At 46.9% G+C, this 24,385-nt stretch overlaps 1 protein-coding gene and 1 long non-coding RNA gene across 6 annotated transcripts in view; one reads left to right on the forward strand and one right to left on the reverse strand.

The window, feature by feature from the left end:
- Fank1 (fibronectin type III and ankyrin repeat domains 1) overlaps window positions 1–24,385 on the reverse strand; it is a 129,123-nt gene that overhangs the window by 16,220 nt on the left and 88,518 nt on the right. For all 3 annotated transcript variants that reach the window (XM_008845989.2, XM_029569818.1, XM_008845990.2), the window contains exons 2-3: window positions 11,714–11,888; window positions 3,660–3,784 (exon numbers count right to left, since the gene is read on the reverse strand). In XM_008845989.2, coding sequence (XP_008844211.1) covers window positions 3,660–3,784; window positions 11,714–11,888 — 300 coding nt within the window. The remainder of the gene's footprint in view (window positions 1–3,659; window positions 3,785–11,713; window positions 11,889–24,385) is intronic.
- On the forward strand, window positions 1,049–4,396 carry LOC115072491. Of its 3 annotated transcripts, none has more exons than XR_003851549.1 (5): window positions 1,049–1,246; window positions 1,608–1,942; window positions 2,097–2,269; window positions 3,304–3,417; window positions 3,951–4,396. It is a non-coding gene; the product is annotated as an uncharacterized LOC115072491 (long non-coding RNA). The 3 variants fall into 3 exon arrangements; XR_003851550.1 differs by having other exon boundaries at window positions 4,082–4,396; XR_003851548.1 differs by lacking the exon at window positions 3,951–4,396 and having other exon boundaries at window positions 3,304–3,661.

Raw genomic sequence — 24,385 nt, forward strand, 5'->3', positions numbered from 1 at the left:
AAAATAAATGTGATTTCCCCCTCCACCCCCCAAAAAAGTGAATGACTAAAAATCTTTAGTAAGTGTGAGTGAACTTCAGCTCTTCAAGGAAGTTCTAGAAGCATCTGCAGCATCTCCCATCTCTCTACAGACTGCTTCTGCCCTGCGGTATTTGCCTTACTTGCACAGTGAGGGCTCTGGATGGGGCTGCTACCTGGTGCATCCTAACCAGGAAGCTCGGCACACATGCAAATGTTGGGAAACAAAACAAGTTCATTTCATGCTTATGAGCTTGGGTACCGTTTAGAACAAAAACCAAGGCATCTAGGTGCTTAATTTTAACACAGCTAAAATAAACATGTCATATAGTCAACCTTTCTGCCAGGAGTCCTCGCTGCTTCCCAGGGGATTCTGGGAACAGAGGCAGGAGAGCAGCACCGTTTCTCATCACCCTCACTTGCTGAGTCCAAAAGAAAAAAAGAAGCAAAAACGTGAGTCAGTTCGGAGAGCCCTTTCTCAGCTTGGTCGGCAGTCTTCAGCCTTCCAAGATGCAGCCACAGGAAGGCAAAGGATGGCTGAAAATCTCCAGGGAAGCCATGTTGACTGTGCCCTGGAAAAATCTGTTGACCTGGGCTGCCAGGGTGGCTCAGAGGGCAAAGGCGCCAGGTATGGGGGGGGCTCACCTTTAATCCCTCAGGATTAAAGTTTGGGGGCAGAGGCAGGGGGATCTCTGTTTGAGGCCAACCTGGTCTACAGGGAGACCCTTTCCAAAAAAAACAAAAAAAAAAAAAAAAAAAAAGGCCTGGAAACCTGAATTCCAGACCCAGATAGAAAATCTGCTGATGTGAATTTCACAAAGACACAGCACCGAACTGAAAAGGCCTCGTCTCCGCCATACACAGCAACTCCTAATCCCACTCCAGGCAGGAGTCACGAAGAGCAGACAGGAAATTCCAGGGTGAGCAACATGTTCCAGTCCTCCCACCAGGAGCTCTTCGAGACTTTGCAGGCCTGGTCAGGGGAATGCCATCTGCAAGAGCAACTTAATATAAAACAGACGGACCTTGGCCCTGGTGCATCTGACAGTGTAGTGCTTACTCTAAGAGTTACAACTGCAGACATCAAACTGTCCAGCTCATGGGGAAGATGATCTGGATGCAATGTACTCAGTGGTTCAGAAACCCTGGGAGGAACAGGGCAGAAGGGGCTCTGGGAAGCCATCCGTCTCACTCCGTAAGAGGATCAATCTGGCTGCAGATATGACCAGGTATGATAAGACGGTGAGAACACCTTCCTTAGTGGAATTCAGGTCTTTATTTAAGCAGCGAATGGGTCATGAGCTCATTGGAGAAGATATTTTCAATTAACAAGTAGCAGCTGCTTTTCTTTCTTCTTAAGGGCCCAGCAGATTAAAACTGCACGCTTCATTTAAGCAAAAGCTGGACTTTACCTGGGAAGGGCGGGGGGCGGGGGGGAGCCACGCTCTTTTATTCAAACAAAGTGCATGCTTTTGTGATTCATTAAAACACTCTCGCACTGAATGCAAATTATTAGCCCACAGAAGTATTTTTGCTTGCCCCGTATAATGTGAGCATTTTTAATTGTTTGGCATCACCTGCCTACTTAAGAGAGCCTGCATCGGATGTCGGACAATACAATAAAGGAACAGCAGTCAATCAGCAGAGCTAGAAGCTTGTCTCAGCCACAAGGAAGACCCCAATCCCACCTCCAAGCAGAGTTCTGTGAGGCTATGACGATAGCCTTGTGCAGTGGCTAGCAAGGAAACAGTCAAGAACACAGTCATCACCAGCCTGCTTCTGTCCCCTGGGAGGTTTTATCTAACTACACAGAAGCTGTGGACCTACAGTGACAAATGCCTATGCAGCTATCAGCTGCCTCCCAGAAGTTGGGGTGAGAAGGCACACCTGGCCAAGGCACACCCCTTGTCAGCTGACCAGCAGAGGTAAGTTGATCCCTACCTTCCTGAAAGCACTCCATGTGAACGCTGGCTAGGAGGTCAGAAGCCTCTCCCCTGGGTCCCTTGATGTGGGACAGTAGACCACCTGAAGCCCACCATGGCGGCTCGCAGAACCCGCTGTGTGTACCTCTCCTGGCAGGCTCAGGTGGACTCACCCAGCTGGTGGGAAATGGATCTGTCAACAGACATAAGAGCGAGCCGGCTTCTCTTCACATTCCTAATTCTGCCACCGGGTCTTAGTTCATTGTCTGCCCCCCCATCCAGTTCTACATACAAGAGACCCATCGAACCCACCCTTCAAGAGCCCACAATGTAAGTCGAAGTTCAAAAGGCAGACAAATATGTAAAATAAGAAGGCGCTGAGCCCCTGCTTTAGTGTGTGGGGAAGGGGAAAGCTCACAGAGAAGCATCCCTGAGCCAACTCAGCCCTGAGCAGGTGCAGTGGACACAACAGGGGTTTGGATGCTCCAGGGATGAGGTGCAGAGGCAGGGAGGGGAGTGGCCAAGGACGGCCTGGGAGGTTGGAGCAGTAGGGGTCAGGAGGAAGTAGAGCAGCGCCTGGGAGAGCATCAGGCCCTGTGCCCCCTCTCCCTGCCTGCCCTGGCCCTCCTTCTGTGCGCAAAGCCACCTCTGTTCCGCTGCTCTGCTTTCTTTCCCCAGAGCTCTAGAGGCTGAATATCCTCCCTGCAAACACCAAGCTTTCAGCACCACCAGATTATGGAGCAGGCCCTCCTACCTGACCTGCATCTCCATTATTGACTATTGCAAGCTTCCTCTGAAATTACCGTTTCACGGCTAGCTTAAGCACCATTTGGAAACCTAAGTGAAGTCCCCTCTCAGCTTTAACTAACTCTGCTTGCAGTCCGCTCATCCAGGACCAGTCCCTTGTTCCATCCTTGCAGTCGAAGGTACAAGGTGGTAGCTGAAAATCTGAATTGTCTTCAGTCCACACAAAAGCCCACATGGAGAAGCACACCCCTGAAGGCCCAGTGAAAGCTCCAGAACTCAAGCAAGCCAGCCCAGAGCCATACTGGGTAAAACCAAAAAGAACTTTACTCAAAAAGACTTCCTTTGCGCAACCCCACCCCCCAAAAAATCTCACCTGTGTTGTCCGTGAGTGGGCCGCTGACTGGGTGAATATGCACGACAGTCTGCCTCAAAGATGACACTGAACACATGCATCTTTAGATATTTTAAAATACCAGTCGCAGAAAATGTCAGAAAGCCAGGACAAGGCCAAAGTGGTCAGAGGCGATGTGGCCAGGCTCTCTGGCCCCTCTGTGGGGCTCCCCCTCCCTGTGGTCTGGCAGCATTGATCATGATTTTCCTTGCTGTCACTACCCCAGGAGCCAGATGTATGTGGCCAGGCAAGAAACACAAGGACAAATGTGCAGGAGATGTTCTTTCTCACCAAGGAGGCAGCTCTCAGCCCAGCCCTGCTGGCCCACTTCCTCAGACAGGTAACTAACTCCACCCCTGCCCAATGCCCATCCACAGGATAGTCCTGGCACCAAGTCAGCTCTCCCAGTTTGGAAAAGCATTCACTGGCCTTCCCTCATCCAGGCTGTAAACCAGTCCCAAAGGCAAACATCACAGGGCTTAGGTGCGGAGTCTTTCAGCTTTAGAAAGGGAGGGCCTAGGAAAAGGCAGCTGATTTCTACCTCTGCACTCACTGCCTGTCACAGAGCATGCCTGTACTCACTGGTCGTTGCCACGGAGACGACTGGGCTGTACTCGTACTCTCCAGAGGGTCTAGTGACCTTCAGTCGAAATCTGTACAGTGTCCTTGGTTCCAGACCTTCAATCACGTGCTTCGTGGCATATCCCCTAGACAGGAGGAGAGACACACACATGGCTCCAGGTCGCCTGAGCAGCATCCCTCATAGCTAGGGACAAGAGGAGACAACTTTTGATGCTGTCCACCTCCAGCACAGGCCTGAGCCTGCTTCACACAATTCCTTAAGAAAAATGCCACCTCTTCCCTGGCCCACAGGGCCTCGCCAGTTGTGTGGCAGTCTCCTCCTAACTGAAACATGGCATGGGGAGGCTCATGAGACCCGAGAAGTAAATGACTCACAAGTCTCAGGAAGTATCTGGAATGAGATTCACAAGGTGCCTCCCTAGGGTTATGGAAGCTGTACCCAAGAGAATCTCCAACCAGTCAAGATTCAGGAGAGCATCTGAGCTGCCTGAGGGAGACGGTCTCCTCCTGTCCAGCTGCCTGGAGCCTTACAGAGAGCTCTGGGGGTGCAGCTTTTGTGAGTCAGCACCAGGCTGGGGTGGGCTCTTGAGTGGAACAGCTGCCTTTGAGTCGTCCACACTCCTGTAAGTAACCACCATAAACTCACTGGTTCACCAAATTGGACTTTCATGAAACTGTGACCTTGGTGCATCTCTGGCTCTCCACCTAGATAAATAGACATTTGTTCATGTCTTGACCCACCCCACCAAAAAATAAAATAAAAAATCACACGATACCAGTGCCTGGTGTGTAGTTGGCATGCTGTCAGAGAAATAATTATGTTAAACCATGAAATTTATCTTCAAGTGACAAAGTTTCACATTTGAAAGATAACTGCTTATGTAAGAGCTGTGACTAGGATCTCTGGGGGGGGTGCTGACAAATAGCTGCACACTCCTACAGGTAGGATGCTGCAGGGAACAGACCTGAAGAAATCAAATGAATGATGCTTGCTCCTCAGAAGCAACTCACAGTCTAGCTAGGAAGTCAGCACAGTAAAAACCTGCCGCGAGCCAGGACTCTGTCCAGCAGAGTCCAGGAAAGACGACACAGACACCAAGGTGAGGTTCAAGCTTCTGTTTCTCTTTCTCCTTTATTCTCTCTTATTCTCTTCACTATGATGCTGGCTCTCTTTCTATTACACACTTCAGCTCTTTATATAGCGTTTCCAACAGCCCTCCCCCCAGCCGGTACCAATCAGGGCTCACACACGTGCAGCGGCCAGGCAGAGTGTAGCTCATAGGCATGTAGCAAGATCGTTAGGCTGGCAGCACCTGTGTTGGCTTATACTTTTGATAAACAAGCGGGAATCGCGAGCCTTGGCAATCAGCCAAGAGTTGGAGTAAACAGCACGAGGTTTGGCAGCCAGCCAGGGCGCCATCTGGCTGACTCAGCTGTGCTCGCTTCCCACAAAAACCAGCTCTAACACAGTGCCACATGTCTAGGTCCCTCTAGGAACATTGGTGGTCAACGGGCACCGAATGCTTCTGCAGTAGAAATCTGACTAGAGGCTCCAAATGGAAGTTCACGTGGCTCCAGAAGGAAGGAATACCAAGGCCAACAATTTGGAGTTTGTAAAAATGACCACAGGAAACGCAGTGAGGTGGCCAGCCGGCCTGCTCAGAGGACACTGGGCAGAATGTACCCAGCAGGTGCAGGGAAATGCCAGCCTCTGTGAGGGAGGTCCAGGAGATGGCTCTGCCTGGGCACACATTCTAGGATATCATGCCTCCAACAGGGACAGGGTTATATGTACTCCGTGATATCACCCAACCCTCGGTTTCCCTTTTCGGCCAAAAGTCTTTATGCGTATTTGACTAGATTCCAGGAACTCCCTCTTCAAGTCTGTTTCTAAATGTTCCTGTCCTTGGGCTTCAGAAGCTGGGGATCTGCTGGGATGCACACTGTGTAGCTTGTTCTCTGTCCACTCCCCTCTGGGCACACACTCCCTCCCTTCAGCACACACCCCAGAGCTCTGTGCATGCCAAGCACACCATTGTTTCCTCCGAATGTCTTTCTGTCTGATTTCTCATCCTCAGCATAACTTCTGTGGAGGCCAAAACCATCCATTGGGAGTCACAAACTAACTCTTCAAGGATGTTGATATTCAGCCTAAACTTGCTTTTTTTTTTTTGGACTTTTTGAGACAAGGTCTCCCTGTAGCCCCAGCTGTCCTGGAACTCACTATGTAGACTAGATTGACCTCGAACTCACAGAGATCTGCCTGCCTCAGCCTCCCAAGTGCTGGGACTAAAGTCGTGTGCCACCACACCCAGCTTTCAACCTAAACGTTTATACACAAGTTCTACACCCTGCAACTTAAACAAACAGTGCCAGTTTCTTAGAAAGTTCTGGGCCAGGCTGGGAGGCATCCCTGGATAAACTCAAGGCTGAGATGGACCAGCCCCTAGTGGGCTGACCTATCCCCTGCTAATAGGTTGGTAAAAGGAGCAGTCAAGGATAGGAAGAGTCCAGTCATAACGTGGCTTCAGAGGTAAGAAGGCAGAATGTACTACCAGGTAACCACACAGCTTCGCCTCTCCAGCCCCAGAGCCGGCCAGAAAAGCCGTCTCTCCCCTGGGAAGGAAGGGTAACATGAAAGGTGTATCCACAGAACAGAGCCTCCACTGGCCCCGGCTGGAGCCGTACCTCCTAAAGAATGCCGCCACTGGGGCCTTCTGCGCCCCCCCCCCCCCCCCCCCCCCCCCCGCTTCCAGGACGCGGCACGCCGGAGAAGCCTGCTGGACCCGCACCGCGACTCTCCTCACAAAAGCAGCCCCCCCGCGCCCCGGGGGGGCCGCCCCCCCCCAAAAACACCCCCCCCCGGGGCGTTCCGCCCCCCCCCCCCCCCCCCCCGCGACCAGCCCATCAGACATCATTCCTCTGCACCGGCAGTGAAGTAGGAGGAAGGCACTGCAGGGAGTCAGTCCCACAGGGCCCGTCTCTGACCTCCACGACAGGCATGATGCCTCAGAATGGAATGTGGGGTCCAAAGGACACCAACCCCAAAAGAAGGTCCTGTATGCCCCATCCAGAGTGACCCTGAATGCATGAGCCCAGGGGCACCCAAGGGAAGATGCCTCCGAGATCCAGACACCCTCAAAGCCCCCAGTACCCTTTCGATAACTGAAGTGCTCACGAAGACCTTCTCTCCTTTATCTAAAGTGAGGTTCCGGTGAGGTAACACGGCATGCCTTTTCTGTACCACACGTTACTTCAGGCTCCGCTCCGATGGAGCCGAGAAAGCGGCCGGCGCTGAGGCCTCTGACCGCAGGCTCTGCCTCCTGGCTCTTTGCTCACAGACTCGGTCCCAATCTGGTACCACCTGTGCCTGAAACCGCCTCTCTGCCCAAAAGAAGTCACAGGTGCAGGGAGGCCAGACCCTCCCATCCCTGCAGGGACACAGGCAGGGTCTAGTCCTGCTCCTGGAACAGGAGGAAAAGTGGTAGGGGTGGTGCTGGGTGGCACTGGGCCACTGGGAGAAGCCCTAAGAAACTAGCGGCCATGAAGCATTCTAGGTCCCTGCTCAGAGAGGCCTCTTGGTAAGACATAGCCCCTGAAATGTAGCAGGCAGTGATGGAAAGGAAGAAGTCTAGGCAGGACCCTGCGCCAGCAGAGGTACCGGGCAGTCCTAGCACAGCTGTACCTGCCGGGAGCAGAAGCCAGGGCTTTGACACGGCCCAAGCTACAGATCATGAGCAGGCAGACATATGTGAACACAGGCATGCACACACACACAGACATGTATACAAGCACACACATAAACACATACATGCACAGAGATATGCATACAAGTACAGTATGTAAATACACAGATACACATGTACAGATATGCATGCAAGCACACACATAACACACATGCACAGACACACTGCACATACCCTTGCTTCTGCCTCCAGTTACTAAGTGTGAGCAGTTGGTTATACAGCAATATTAGATAATAAATAGTTCCGAAGGCATTAAGAAAAGCATTTGAATATGAAAACAAAATATATATGTGTGAGAAATATAAATACACTTACCATAAATGTAAAAGCTCTAAAATCACTACATGGGCTGAAAATTATAATTTTAAGAACTCAAATATATCAGCCTGGAACAAATTATTCTTACGATTAAGTGAATTTTATCGTGAAATGAGCATCCTTGCTATAATTTGTGTAGGGCTGGTCCCCACCGTACATGTGTGCACTTATACATACACACATAGTCTCTCTCGATGACCTTTGACCATCCATACCCATATCTAATAGGTCTATTGCACTGGAATTTTTTAAGGTTGTTTGTTTTAGATGAAGTCCTACTGTGCTCTCTAGCCTGGTCCTCATCTCTAGGGCTCACATGACCCTCATGCCTCAGCCTCCCAAGCAGCCACAGTGCCCAGCTACACTAGCAAATTTTTTAAATCTCTCGTTAAAGCACATCTTGTGTTCCAGTGGTTCTCATGTTGTTCTCCAATCTCCCACCTCAATTATAGCAAAAGCTTCCTAATTAGCCCTCCCTGCTGCCTGGCTCCTGGCTCCCACAGCCTGATCGCTATCACAGCCACAGCAGCCCTCATAAAACATGCAGCCCCTGCCTCTCTTCAGCTTAATGGCATCCTTGACTCCCCCCTCCTTTTTAAATTTTATTTTTTATTAAATTTTTGTGATTTTCATACAATATTCTCTGGATAAGTTACAGACCCAAACGGTTACCTCTTAGGACCTTGTCCCATTCACCTCGCTCCTCCACGCTCCACCTCTGGCTTTCCCACATGGCACTGCCCTACCTCATACACACCCCCATAGCCTGCACTTGCTTCGGATCTTCGCTCAGTGTTTCCCCCACAGGCCTCTCTTCCCCTCTACCCGAGGCTGAGCCCTGCTTTCCTCTTTAGCACCTGCCACCGCTTGGCATGCGACACAGTGTGACTTCTGCATTCCATTTATCATGTGTTTTCCTACCATGAAGAATGTGTCTGTCCCCAGAGTCACATCTCTAGCATCCAGAACAGTGTTTGGTACATGGTGGGCACTCAGTCACACAGCTAGTGGAATGGATGAGACATGTGACGTGGGTCCCAATCGTCATAGGAAGGTGGCACGACAATCAGTAAGGGCGGCTTGCGTTGAGGTAGAGTATGACATGGGTGGAAGAAGGGACAGGTGACAGGGACATGTGTCCAAACAGGGAGAACAAGAAACATATATGCAGAAAAGGCAGGGTATATGCACAGGGCCAAGATGTCCATCAGTCAGGGTCTGTGCTCAGAAGTAAGAGGTAGTAAGAAAGCCAGGTGTGGGCAAGCTGCACACACACACACCACATACATACTGTACACACACTCTATAACACTCTATACACGTATACATATATACACAACTTATGCTTTTTTTTAATTTTTTTTTTTGAGACAGGCTCTCCCTGTAGCCCCAGCTGGCCTGGATTCGCTATGGAGACCAGGCTGGCCTCGAACTCACAGAGATCTCTCTCCCTAGTGCTGGGATTAAAGGCATGAGCCACCACACCCAGCTACAATTTATGCTTTTAAAATGAAACCACCTACAGAAGGGAATATGGGACCTGATTAAACAAAATCTTGGGGAATCGGGCTCTGAGGACTGTGCCCTTTGCCTTCCAGGCAACAGAGAGCCACACAGGACAAAGAGAAGATGAGAATGAAAATCCACCTGTGCGACAGAATGATGGGCCGAGAGGCAAGAAGATGCACGGCATCAGCAAACGTCTGGGCAGTGCAGGGCCTGGAACACCACAAACCAGTCATAAAACAGGGTGGAATAGCCTAGCCTTCTGAGAGGGCACAGAGGGAGACCCCACAAAAGTAGATGACCACGTAGCTCCAAGAAAGTCCAAGCCAAAGACCATTCCACTGACACAAGGCCACCTGGTGACAGACCAGAACCAAGCTACCAAGGGGGAAGAAGTTCCTAAGCCAAGGACCGGTGTCACTCTAGATAATCACTTGGTTAAGGACAGGCGTTCCCTGGTTTTAATGGTATCTGGAGAAAGGAGAGCAAGGAAGCAGAGGTGGAGGTTACTGTAGTACAGTTCTGCCACCTAGTGCCAAGGCTCCTGTGCACAACTCTCCAAGGAAATCAGGCCTTTCACCAAGGCCCTTGGACCAGGGTCTGCAGGAGATGTGCTTGCTCTGGCCTGACAGAGACCAGTTCAGAGGCTGCGGTCTCCACAGATGAAGTTGGTTGCTTGGCAAAAGTACAGCCAAGAGGGAGCAAAGAAACACACCAGGACAGCTGGCCCGGCCCCTGGCCATGCACAGAATGGGGCACATAGAGGGGGCTCTCGCTTTCTCCATAGAAATACTTAAAATATCATACTTTAGGGCTGGGGAGGTAGCTTAGTGGATAAGAGCTCTTGCTGCAAACAAACAGGGACCTCAGTTGAGATTCCCCAGCACCCATATTAACAAATCTAAGTGTGGCCACATGCACCTGTAACACCAGCACTGGAGGGGGAACAGGATTACTGGGGCTTGTTGCCCAGACAGCCCAGTGGGCAGGCAGCTGGAGAGGGAGGGAGAGCACCAGGTTCAGTGAGAGGCAAGACATATATATATAAAAATTTGCTTTCACAGAAACCACCTCATGGTAGAATAGGTGATGTGATTAAACAGTATTGGGGATTCAGTCTCCAAAATTATTTTCATATGGTAAATATATTTCAGATAATACTATTATTTGTGTAGATACAGGGAATTGCCTCTCAAATATCCCAGATGTTACCACTCAGGTAACAGATAAAGTAGAGGGAGGGAGCACTTAAGAGAGTTGACCAGAGAGTGCTGTGAATGAGAGCAGATGAGTTGCTAGGTGACCATCCATCCAGCTTCCCCCATCTCCTCCCACCAGCCCTTCAGCACCACACCCCTTGGAAGAAAGGGCAAACCAGCAACAGAGTGCTCTGTGTTCTGACTGCATCTGTACCAGCCTACTGGCTGTAACGCACTGCAATTCATTGCCCCAAGATGCCAGGGAAGGTGTGACTTCCACACAAGCTCCTCTGAATTGTCTGTAACTACAGCAAAGACTCTAAAAATTCATTTGTGTCTCTTCCTGGTAGTCCTGAGTCGCAGAAACAAATGACTTTATTTTGAAAATGGCAAATCTGCCAAGGAGAAGTCAGTCACCCAGAGTTGGCATGAAGGCTAACGAAGGCTGACTCCTGGATTCTTCCTGCAGCTCTTGTTTGCACAGGGGTAGCAACTCTGTGAGCCCCACAGTCTGCCAACAGCAGTCTAGGAGCTGGGGCAGAGTACTAAGCAGTGTGGTGATCTGATCTATATCTTGTCCAGCCCAAATACTGGTGGGGAGACGGGACAGGACAGGACAGGGCAGGCAAGCATGTGAAAACCGCTCCAGCACAGTTCTGGGTTATGAGGTATTGAAACACCATCTGAGAGGGGGGCTGCCTGGCGGACAGATAGGATGGCAAGATCCCTGGGGCCCTCTGAGCAGCACCTAGGAGTCACCTGCTGGGAAAGACTGGCCAAATAAATCACAAGAAAACAGTAAAAAAAAGTGAGAAGTGAGGCCCTGATGTGGAAAAGACCTTGTCTGAAACAGAGGCCAATCTGGGACATGTATCACAAAAAGCAGAGCCTTAGCCACAGTGGAGAACACACACCCCCATCCCACATCCACGAACAAAACAGCCCAATGGTAACCTCTGTTGATATCACTGATGGATCTTTTTATGTCTTTGAATTTTAGATATTAATGTGTGTGTCTCAAAGGTACAGGAAGTTTAATTCCAAAGCTAACTGCTAATATTTAATTACCAAAAGTCACCTTTCATAAAACGGGTGTAAAGGCAAGTGACACAGACTCATCCTTCAATTTGAGAGTGAGCGGCAGCTTTGAGGCTGTGGAAATTGTTCTAGATAGTGACTCATTCTTTAATTTCAGAGTAAGCAACTTCTTTGAGACCATGGAAAATTGTTCTAGTCAGGAAAGCAAAACGAAATAATCAGGTAAGCAACTCAGCTTTGCACCTACGTATAAATGATGCCGTAAGTGTGTATTTTGGGGTCCTCCTCTTCAATGGAGAACCGAAGCCACTGGTCCTGGGCGCCTTGCTGTTTCTCCTTTTCCAGATCCCAGTACAATTCGATGCTGTGGTGAGTCACTTTGCCAACGACAGGAGGATGAGGCTTCGAGGATGGCATGATTTCTAAAAGAAAAAAGGAGAATATGAGATTTCAGGGTCTCATTTCCAGAAGGAGAGGACCTATGGATCATGGTTGTCGTGGTTTGAATGAGAATGTCCCCCATAGGCTCCAAGTATTCGGACACTTTGTCCCCAGATGATGGCACTGTTTTGGGAGGTTTTAGAAGGTGTGGCTATCCTGGAGGAAGCACGTCACTGGGGGTGGGCTTAGAGAATTAAAGCCTTGCTGATCTCCACTTGGTCTCTTGCTTCCTGTCCCTGCGTGATGATGTGAGAGTTGAGCTTCTGCTCCTCCTCCAGCCACCTCCAGCCACCATGCCTCCCTGCCCTGCTGGACTGTAATTCCCCTGGAACCGTAAGCTCAAAAAACCCCCCCCCAGCCCCCATGCCCCCCCGCCATGACAGATTGTAATTCCCCTGGAACCGTAAACTCAAATAAACTCTTCCTTCTATAAATTGCTTGGGTCAGTGTTTCTACCACAGCAACAGAAAAGTGACTAGCACAGTGGTGCTCAGGGATCTAACTGCCTCTCGCACATGGGCATAAGATGGCGGTGAAGAGCGTCTGAAAGCTGAGGGCTTCAAAGCTTAGCTGGCATGTGAGCTCAACATTCCACATGGTGACCACACCATACCCACCGATACCGTAATTCACCTGGATGCTTCCATCAGATAGGTTACCGTAAATACAGCAATTTACTTACTCTTTTGGGGATGAAACTTGGCATGTTGCTGTAATACCTCAGAATGCCCTATCTGGCCTGAATATTTCTCTATAACACAGATGACAAAGTGTTGGCACCTATTCTATATAATTAGCTCTATTTAAAAAAAAAAGCTGGGTCTGGTGAGATGGTTTAGCAGTTAAGAGCACTGACTACTTTTGCAGAGGACCCGGATTCGATCCTTAACTCCAGTTCCAGGGGATCTGACACCTTCTTCTGACCTCTGTGGGCACTGCACGACATGGGTGCACTTACACACATGCAGGCAGTATACTCATACACATAAAATATTTTTAAAAAGTTAATCAAGACCCAAGTAAAAGATGAAAAATGCCCTAAACAGCAAAAGCGAATAGCCAATATGACAGGAAACATGTTCCAATTCCCCAGTGTTCACAGAAGATGGCAGCGATGACTCTAACTTAATGTCCAGTCAGGTACTGAAGAGAGGTTATTACTACTTAAAGAGATGAAGACACTCTTGGGCACTGGCTATGGAGAAATATAAGCCAAGGCTGTTCCAGAAAGCAATATGGACATATCTGGTAGGGGTGTCGCTTAGCTGGTAGAGTGTTTGACTAGCACGTAGGAAGCCTTGGGTTCAGACCGCAGTACCACAAACCGGGAGTGGAGGCAGACACTTGTAATCCCTGCACTCAGGACACAGAGGCAGGAATTATCAGGAGTTTAAGGTCTTTCTCAGCTACACAGTAAGTTCAATAACAGCTTGGGCTACGTGAGATGCCATGTTTTTTAAAAAGAGAAATGAATGCATCAGGATACCCCACCATGGTCACCCATCTCTGCCACAGGAACCAGAGCACTATAAATACAGGGACACGTGCATGGGGACATGAGCTGCTTCAGGCAATAGCAGTTTAAACAAGGAAAAGAACGGTCTGTTGAAGAGAACTGGTGAACCAATCGTCATATGATCATAACATATTATATACAACCTTAAAGTCAAATCATTTCCATAGTGGATCTTTGTTTTGTTTTTCAAGACAGGTTCTCCCTGTAGCCCCAGATGGCCTGGAACTCACTATAGTAGATCAGGCTGGCCTCAATCTCAGAGATCTGCTTGCCTCTGCCTCCTGAGTGATGGTATTAAAGGTGTGTGCTACCACACCCAACTCACATTGGATTCTTTAAGAGGATTTCCATAAGATACTTTTGTATGAGAAACCAGAATACAAAGAAAAACATACAATGTCTCAGTTTTTAAAGATAAGGGCTCCACCAGGACATACACCAAATGATTAGCATTCTGTCATTGTTTTATGGGGGTTCTTTGCTCCTGCCTTAAGTGCCTTCTGAAACATCTCACTGTATCTCAGTGCCATTGGGGCATCAAATACATCAGTGGCTTAGAACAGAAGTTATTCAAAACAGCTGATTTCATTGAGCTCAATGGTCTACATAGCTGGCCAGCTGCTCTCTGAGCACCCCAGACCTCCCATCCCCCACATTGTGGTCACACTGAGAAAGACAGGACTTCCCTGGTCTTGCCCACTCAAGCACAGCAGGTTACACAGCCAAAAGTGTCCTCTGCACTGGTACAATATAAAAGATCAGATCTAAAATAGACGTTCTGAAAGATTAAAAATAGGGCAGCCTGCAGGGTCCTATTCACTGTCTTTCCAAATATTTATAAGAAAGCATGATAAAACTGGATCAAGCTGGGACTGAATATGTACTCTGAAACAGTCAAATACTTAATCTCAAATCTTAATCTGATAATAACATGCAAAAAGTGTAAGTTAAGCGGTAAAATTCTTTATAGTAGCCAAAGGGACCAATTATTTTTTAATTTTATTATTTTTATTGATTGATTGATTGATTTGCTCTTTTTTTGAGACAGGGTCTCCCTGTAGCCCCAGCTGTCCTGGAACTCACTATGTAGACCAGGCTGGCCTTGAACTCATGGAGATCCACCTGCCTCTGCCTCCCGAGTTCTGGGACTAAAGACGTGCACCACCACGCCTGGCAGCATTTTTATTTTCTGTGCATGAGTGTATTATCTGCATGTAAATGTACCCATGTCCTACAATGCCTGCGGAGAGCAGAATAGGACATTCAATTCCCCTGGAACTAGAGTTACAAACAGATGGTTGTTTGATGGTTGCCGAAAGTCAACATTTTCTCTCTCCCTATCTAACCCTTACACCGTGACTCCCCCATTTAGTGTCCTCTTTTCTCCCATTTCTCCCTTGATAGTATCAATCTCCTAGGAGAGAGAGAGGAGAGATAATGCCTAGCTAGTTTTTAAAAAACAAAGGGAATCATATTAGTCCAACAAGCTAATGACAAATTGCACGTACATTATCTCTACATGAGTCCATGTGTATAGCTAAAGGCTACATAACAAGAAACAGTGCCAGACAGGAGAAGCCTTCCTTTGAGTTATTGGCCAGGGTGGTCCAAGAGAGTCCTAAAATTACACAGGCTATTGCCACAGCCATTGATGGTCTCCCTGAACTTGAAGGTAAGACCCTACTGCTGAAGACAGAACATACTTCAGACAAAGGATTTGGAGCAACAGAGCTGCAACTGACCTGGAACCACTTCCCCTGAAGGCGAGCTCTCAGCTAGTCTTGCATATATATAGCTTTGGAAAGCCCTATGCAAGGTGCTAAGGCAGAACTTCAATCGATGGTCCAACACCAGCTTCAAGACCAAATTAACCACATCAATGACCTGCATGAGATATTGGTACAGTAGTGGCACTTTTATCATGGGAGCAATCAACAGCTACCTAACTGGACTAAAATCCCACTCAATGGGAGGAAACTCATGTGTGGTACTGTAAACATAGCCAAATACACATGGTTGGAGTGGACATAGATTTTAAAGAAAACCCCAAAACGTCACATTTCTAGATTAACGTAATTTCTTACTATGTGCAAAATATGTATCCTTATATTTACAGACAAATATCCCAGTCACCACTCATCAAAGAAGTTTCTTTTGCACTACAGACTATTACAGAGTACCACAACTGGTCACACACAGACATTGTGAATTGCCCAAGTCTAAGTGGCACATCTACAATGCAAACTCTTCACCTAACAGAGAGCAGGGGTAAAGAAGACAATAATGAGTATCTCAATTCTCATTAATGAAGCCCTGTGATGGCTAATCCTGGGTGTCAACTTGACTGGATCTGGGATTGACTGAAATGAGAGAGATTTTAACTGGATCATCTGAAGCTGGAAGACACGCCCTAAATGTGGGTGTTACCTTCTGATGGCAGCTGTATAAAAGGCCACTACAGAGGAGAATGCAGGGCTTCTTGCTGCTTGTCTTCTCTCTCGATGGTGAGTTCATCTTGCTGCTGTAGACTGAAGACTAGCTGATCTTTAGGAATTTGCCAGACCTTCAGCGACAGATTGGGACTACTGAGACATCAGGCCCTGAGGACTGAGCGGCTACAGATTCTCAGCCTCTCCAGTGTGGTGCAGTCATTGTTGGACTACTCAGACTCTATCCTGTGAGCTAAGCTGATAAATCTCTGTACATATATATTCATTCTACCGGTTCTGTTTCTTTGGAGAACCCTGAGTAATACAAGCCCCTTTGTGCAACAGAGGACTAGGAACACAAAGGTCACAAATGGCCAAAGTAGAGACTAAGAGTCTGCAGAAAGCTCAGGGACCATTTCGGAAGAGGTGGCAGAAAGCTTGGAAGAGCCAGGGAGGAGGTACATGACCATATGTAAAGAGAGTCCCACAAGCACCTAGGACCCTGCTCATATGAATCTATAGCAATGTGTCAGCATGCACAGAAGCCATGCAAACTCAAATAGACAAAAGCCCAGCAAAGAACAGGTGAAATGGACAACTGACCCCAATCTTAGCTGAAGAAATATTGGCAACTGATTACTTCTGGGTGAGAAAGAGCTGATCTTCCTAAAGCGAGAGACTCGAGATGGGCTGCCTAGACCTCAGAAGATGAACTTGTACTGAGGGACATCCGGGGACACTGACTTGACAAAACAGGCCTTAAGACAAATGACAGAATATGTGAATTCCAGTGGGGGAGCTACAGGAGGGTGCCAGTGGGGAAGGGGTATAAAGATGGTTCAGATTGATTGAGATGCTCTGTATGAAATACACAAAAATTCAATAAAAATTTTTAAAAATCAACATTTTGAAAAACTCAAACATTTACCTAGTCACTATCCAACCAAAGTGTTTGTATCCAAACTCATATTTAGCTTTTATCAATAAAAATGCTCTTTTAGAAATTGTTTTCATAAATTTTGTACAGATTTTGCAGAGTACAACAATTCATTAATGTACGTCATAGACACAGCTTGAATGCTTTATCTGATTATTTACTTACAGGGTCTTATGTAACCCAAGCTGGCCTCAAATTAGTTAGATAGCTAAAGATGACCATGAACTCCTCCTAATCCTCCTGCCTCCGCCTCCCAGATACCAAGATGACAGGTCTGCACGAGCAGGCCTGCTTTATTCAGTGACAGGGACAGAAAGCAGGGCTTCATGCACGCTAGGCAAGATTTGCCAACTGAGCCACATTTGAGGCCCTTAATGCTATATTTTTTGTATGTAAAACTCCTAAAACTCTAAATTTTCCCATTGTAAGTATCAGACCTTTTCAAAGGTGCTTTTGCTTGCTTGTTTCATCTGATTACCAAACTTCATCCATAATCTCACCTCACAAATTTGGGCTTAAAATCTAACTTTTCTAAAATGTATAAACAAAAATAAGAACAAGACCACACAATCAGTTTTTCGGGATTCCTTTAAATAATTGGTAGGACTTTCCAACTTTTCTTAAAAGTTTCCAAAAATAATAAAAAGTAAAAGAAAAGCAAACTACAGGTACCTCAGAAGGCCATGTGACAAGCGATGTGTTATGTGCAATAAAAGCCTTCTATAAGAAAATCCTTCTGAAAACAAGACAAACGTTTCAAAAGCTACAATGAGAGCTGGTAAGGACACTGAATTCAGTCACTGTGTTTAGCAGCATCAAAAGTTGGAGATGGGGACTGAGAGATGGCTCAGCCATTAGTGCACTGGCTGCTCTTGCAGAAGACCCAGGTTCAGTTCCCAGCACCCACATGGTGGCTGATAACTGTCAGTAACTCCAGTTCCAGGGGATCACATGCCCTCTTCTGACCTCCACAGACATCTCACAACACAGGTACACTTACATACATGGAGGCAATATACTCATATACATAAAACTAAAAATAAATATTTCTTTTAAAGTGGGAGATGATAAAAATCAAGTGAGTGTATTTATCAGAGAGACACCATGAACTGCCCTCCAGAAAACACACTTGTGAATATAGAGGTGTCAGATTTCACTGGCAAGGGACCTCTGAACCTGGTCTCTGGTGGCAGATGGTCCATAACTGGGACAATGACATGCTGAGGGACGGTTACATGAAGAACAGTGGGGCAGTTCATCATGAGGTCAGTAGACATCTACAGAAATCATCAATCAGAAACATTCAAAATCAACATGTCCTGAGGGTCACCAGCATTCCCGCAGGTTGGATATTAAAAGTATCAAAAAAGCTTGCATTAGTGATTACTGAAGGAGGAAATTTTAAGTCCAGTATCAAAAGAGTCATGTAGTGGTAGCAGATTCCCCTTTCTCTTCAAAGTAAGATAGCCTCAAGTAAGCTTAACTCCACCAAGCTGCTACACATTGGTTTGTACAAAATGGGGTTTGCACACATGAAAAGACTGAGAAGCAAATATATAGTGAAGAAGGTTTAAAATGATAAATACCAATAATACAATAAAGAAAATATTGAAAGCCAAGAATCTATTTCTAAGACAAAGAAGTTGAAATATGATTTTAAAGCAATTTTTGTTTTTCTGGCATTGACTTTCAAAGGGGACGTTAATTTGCATGGGAAACATGTGACAGGAATGCCCAGTGTTGTGTAAAACTGTGACCATCTGGTATGCTCCAGGTTACAGATTATACTGTATACTACCCAGTTGTCACTAAAGCAAATGGCCAGCGCTCAGTGTTGTAAGATACTCCAATGGTGATCCCTCCCCCAAAAACATACAGAGAAAACAATTTAGAAATTTCCCTCTCCTAGAAACATACAGAGAAAACAATTTAGAAATTTAAAAATGTGAAAGCTAGAATGCCGGTGTTATATGGACATTTAAAATGTATACTATAAAGTAAATATCAAATATACACAGAGAATATAACAAATCCATTTGAACCTGTCATCCAACTTAATAAAATTAGCAAGATCAGGACCAGTCTTATTTCATCTGTACCTCTGTCTACCCCATCCCTCCACAAACCTGAATTACTGAACAGCTAAACTTTTTAAAAATATTCTTGTGAACATCATACATTGAGTATCATCTTCACACCATTTCCATCCCTCGAAATCCCCCTCCAACTCCTCCCACATCCCCCCACCCCCTCTCAATTTCCTGTCTTCTTCCTTAATTATCACTGTTATATATACGTGCATACATTTATAGACTATGTATATATAATATACAAGTCCATTTAGTGATGTTCCTGTATACCTGTGTATAGAGATGCCCACTTGGAGTTAGATAGCCTCTTGGGGAGCTGGTCCCTGGAGAAAACTGACTCTCTCTCCCTCAGCACCCAGTGATTCCCTGCAGCTCTTCATCCTGAGGTGGGACCCCTTGGAATTTCCCCCATTCACTTTGGTATGTCAACTGGTTTCGTTATTATAGGCAAATCTTGTTGGACTACCATAGTGTGGAGGTTTCATTGGCGCAGGTCTAGAATGCCTTAACTGGCATCAGGTGTCTTGTCCCTCTGGCTCTTACATTCTCTCACCCCCTCTCTCTTCCACAATGTTCCCTGAGCCTTAGGTGTAGTTTGCATTGTAGATGTGTCACTTAGGGCTGGGTACCTCAAAGATACTTATTCTCTGTATTTTACCACTTTTGGAACTCTGTAATATTCCCCATCTGTTGCAAAAAAAGAGGTGCACTTGTCAGGCTGGTCGGAAGCTCTCCAGCAGTATAACTCTAGTCCCAGAGTGGGAGGATCTGAACAGCTAAACTTTAATGAGACTTCACTTTGTGTCAGTGTTCTAAGCTCTTTACATGTATTATTGAATCTTCACAACAACCCCATGACATATTGGAACTTTTTCCCATTTTATACATGAAGCTTTAACACCCAAGAAGACATAACCTACTAAGAAGGTCATTCATCAAGCAACAGAGCCAGGATTGGGACCTGAGGAACAAAGACCTAGACTTGTGCCCCTAACCTATCTGCGTTCACACTGACCCATGTTTAAATATATACATATGTATATCACATCAGTGCCAAAGAGAATCACTTCAGTACTGTTGACAACCATGGGATAATCTTCGCCATCAACTGGAGTTCACAGAGTCACTTAGAAGACACACGTAGGCAGGTCTGTGAGGAGTTTCCAGAGAGACTTAACTAAGGAGGGGAGACCCAGCCTAAATGTGGGCTGGGTGCCTGGACTGAATGAAAGGGAGAGAAGGAGCAGGAAAGGCTGCTGAGGACCAGCACTCATCTCTGCTTCCTGAGCACACATGTGATGTAACCAACCACCTCACACCCAGTGAGATCCTTTCTAGATGCCATGCCTACCCCAGCATGAGGGACCATACCTTCAAACTGTGAGCCAGATAAACCTTCTTCCCTAAGTTTCTTTTGTTGGGTATTTTGTTACAGCAACAAGCAACTGATACAAACGGAAACAATATACTGACCAGGAACATGGAATCCATTACACATGCTGGGCTCATTGCTTGAATGCAAGAACATGGAGCCACCAAGGGTGAAGAAGGCTCTGTGCTGGGGTAAGGATGCTGCATGTGGTGAGGGAAGAGACTCCAGAGACTCTAATCATGATGACAAAGCAGATGTATAGACAGAGGAACTGAAACAACTGAGGAGAATTAAGGGAAATACAACTACAGTTGATTTTTTCGCTACTTTTTAAGTGCCATTACAGGAATGAGTAAGAAAAACAAGAAATGTAATTGGGTAACTTTTAACTCAGTAGGAAAAATAACTCAGTTAAAACCAACTATGCACCTGCACTTCTCCCTGGGCTTCCACAAACATAACAGCGTCGAATCTGATGAAAATAAACCAAGACTAAGATGCGTCGTAGAAGCATCATAGCCTGAAACGCTTCCATTACACACTGGCTCAACACTGACCTTTCAGCCGTCGGACAGGAATCCTGCATCACATCTGTTCCCAAAGACTAGGTTTGCACGTGCTATCAGGTCTACATGTTAGTGAGGCACTGTTTCTGTGTCCCCAAGACAGGCATGACCAAGATGGCCATGGCGGAGAGAGAGGAGAGGCAGGCAGGGAACAGGATCAGTGCCATTAGGGAGAGGGCAGCAGGTGCAGAGGGATGCCAAGCTAAGTCTGGCCCAGCCTGGCAGCATGGCAGAGCCTGTGGGCAGAGTGCACCATCTGGCTGAAGCTTTTTAATGTATCTAAACTTTTTTGGAGACAAAGTCCCTATGTAGCCCCAGCTGGCCTGGAACTCACTATGTAGACCAGGCTGGCCTCAAACTCACAGGGACCTGCCTGACTCTGCCTCCTGAGGGTTGAGATCGAAGGTGAGTGCTACCATATCCTGTGTACTCTAACACATGAATCTCTGGCACCCCGCCCTTTAAAATTGGGCCTCAGGGGCTGGAGAGATGGCTCAGTGGTTAAGAGCACCGACTGCTCTTGCAGAGGCCCCGGGTTCAATTCCCAGCACCCACATGGTGGCTATGAACCATCCTTAACTCCAGTTCCAGGGGAACCTGAAGCCCTCTTCCTCCCCCCGCCACATTGCACGCCACGGGTGCACTCACATACATGCAGGCAATACACTCAAAACACATAAAATAATAATAAAAAAATATTTTTTAAACTGGGCCTCAGTGCTGCCGCCTCACGCTGCACAGGTCTTCCTCATCAGGAAAATGGAGATGAACGAGGACACCCACTCTGCCTCCCTCTTACACAATGCAAAGACAGAAATGATAACGATATTGAGAAGTTCTTTGAAGTTTATAGAGCATTTCTCAAACCTAAGGAGGCGATAATGCGTTTACTACATGGAAACCCTACTTGGGATTCCATATGAGTAACAGGTAAAACACAAAGTCAGAAATGTACTTTCCAAGGCATTTCTTTTCCTTAATTATGCTAGCTTCAATCCACTGCAGGCTTGCTCTGAGCAAGGTGGCATGCAGGACGCTCAATCAGTGTCTCACTTCCTGGTGAGGAGGAGAGGAGGGGAACCAGGCTCAAGGCTGTAAACCTGGTATGTGGGGAGCAGGGCTTTGGACCCAGGTCTCTAAAGTCTGTGCTCTTGCCCATCACTGAACCTCAGCACTTTTCTACAGCAATGACCAAAGGAATGACTCTGTAAAATGACAGCTATAAAATCAGATACGAAGTCATGTTGCCATATATATTCTTTGACACAGTATGTCACTGAAGTTTAAACTCAGAGTGAGAAGTGATTTTGCCAGTAGCAATAGAAAAATGTTCAAAACGCATGGGACAGACTTAAATACATCCTTAAAAAATGTGTTACTGGGGCTGGAGAGATGGCTCAGCAGTTAGGAGCACTGACTGCTCTGGCAGAGGACCCCGGTTCGATTCCCAGCACCCACATGGAGGCTACGAACCGTCCTTAATCCAGTTCCAGGGAATTCGAAGCTCTCTTCTGACCTCTGCGGCATTGCACGACATGGGTGCACTCACATACATGCAGGCAATACACTCATACACATAAAATAAAAATAATTTTTTTAAAAAAGTGTGTTGCTAAAGGACCTTGCCAAAGAATCCCACACAACAGGGATGCCAGCAAAATGCACTCAGTCTTCTTGAGGGTCAGCACCTCACAGTGGAAAGATGGAGTTTCAGAGTCACTGGACTTGGGAAATTTGCTCCTCCATACCCAATAGTATAATCTGGGAATCTCTTTAGAGAGTAAGTTGGGGCTGAATTCAAGATGCACACTGTCATCAGCCAGCACTCCCACGCCCAGTGACAGTCCTGGACGTGTGCAAAGGGGTTGGCAGCAGCTTTGCTTTGAGGAGGGAACTGAAAGACCAATTGCACAGGAGGATTGTGTGATTGTATGTAGCCATTAGACTGCTCTGGAGCTGTTAAAATAAAGTTAAAGGCCAGTGAAATGGCTCAGCAGGGAAAGGCACTTGGCCGCCAAGCCTGATGACCAAGTTTGATCCCCAGGACCCACAAGTTGTCCTTTGACCTCCACAGGCACCACAGCATGCATGTGTTTGAGCACACAAAAATAAATATAATTTTTAAAAATTAAAATAAAATCTGTATTAGGGAAAGGTAACAGAAGTAATAGAACACCTGAAAAAATTACTTTTATTGGCATCTTTTGTTTCTTCAGCACGAGTGGCATGTGACTATTTTGCTTTATGTACTTAGTGGGATCTACTTAGACAAGAACAAGGCACAGGCACATGGAGGAGTTTCTGCCCTTACTCTGCCTTAGCCTCAAAAACAACTCCCACATCAACATCATTTGCAAGTGTTCTGTCTCAGGTTCGGAAATCCAGGAGAGCCACCTGTCTTTGGTGTCCCTATGTTGCAGTGATACTTCCACCAGCTGCAGACCAGGCCCCTGGAGGACAATGAGCAGGGGTCCTGTCTTCTCTGTCCCTGCCCAACGCGTGCTTGATTTCAGTTCATCTATACAAGGTTCTGTTTACAGTCCTCTGACATGTGTTTGAAGTTAGTTCAACCATGACAGATAAAGAGTGTTTCAACACACATAGGGAACCTGGCATTTTATCCTATGGCAATCAGAGCTTACCAACATAGACTATTATTCAACAGTGGAAAATACAGAGCCGCTAACCTTCACTACGCACAGGAAACTTGACATGGTAGTGCACGCCTATATCCCAGCACTTGGGAAGCTGAGGCAGGAGCACTATCTCAGGTTTGATCCACCTGGGGACCAGGCTGAAGGGAAACCTCCATTAGACCCAAACCACAAAGCACTTCTTGCTTTGCAAACAGGCCGGTCCAGGATGCCCCAACCATAAATCTCTGCAAACAGGCCCTGCTTTGCAAACAAACCCTCCCTCCTGAGAGACCCTTATTTCTCTATTGGAAAGAATGCAGGCCTTGAATTCACTACCCAACCCCATGACTGTTCACCTATAAAAAGGAACTTCAGCTCCCCTACTGTTTGGCTCTGTGGCTACCGCAGACTCTGCTGGTGCACAGCCACCCCTGGTGGACTAATAAAGGTCAATATGGATTCTATGAGGCTGGTTGCTTTTTCTTTCCTAACTGCAACTCTTTCAACTCTTAATCCTAACATTTACCATGACAGATTCTCACCCGGGAGAGAGTTATAACTCAGCTCCTAATTTCCTAGCACAAGCCAGTCACAGCTACATAGTAAGACCTTGTCTAAAAAATCAGACATTTTCAATTCCTCTGTCATGAGAACTCAAAGCATCAGGTGAGCCCATCTTCCAGTTCACCCCAGGACAGGCAAGGTCTCCTGACCCTGAGGCTACTCAGTTGCCTTCCAAGGACCCTGTTACAAACGCTGTGCTGGTTACTGGAAAAATGAACAGCAGACCCCAATTCTATCCAAAGGAATACTGACAATGGATTGCCGTAGATGAGGAACAGCTGACCCTCCTGGAACAGGGACCTCTGGCTGACTAGATTTACCAGAAGGGCAGACAGGGGGAATGGATGAGGGTGCTGACAACACAGTGG

Source organism: Nannospalax galili, unplaced genomic scaffold (assembly GCF_000622305.1).
Source record: "Nannospalax galili isolate Female #2095 unplaced genomic scaffold, S.galili_v1.0 scaffold362, whole genome shotgun sequence".
NCBI classification, from domain to species: domain Eukaryota; kingdom Metazoa; phylum Chordata; class Mammalia; order Rodentia; family Spalacidae; genus Nannospalax; species Nannospalax galili.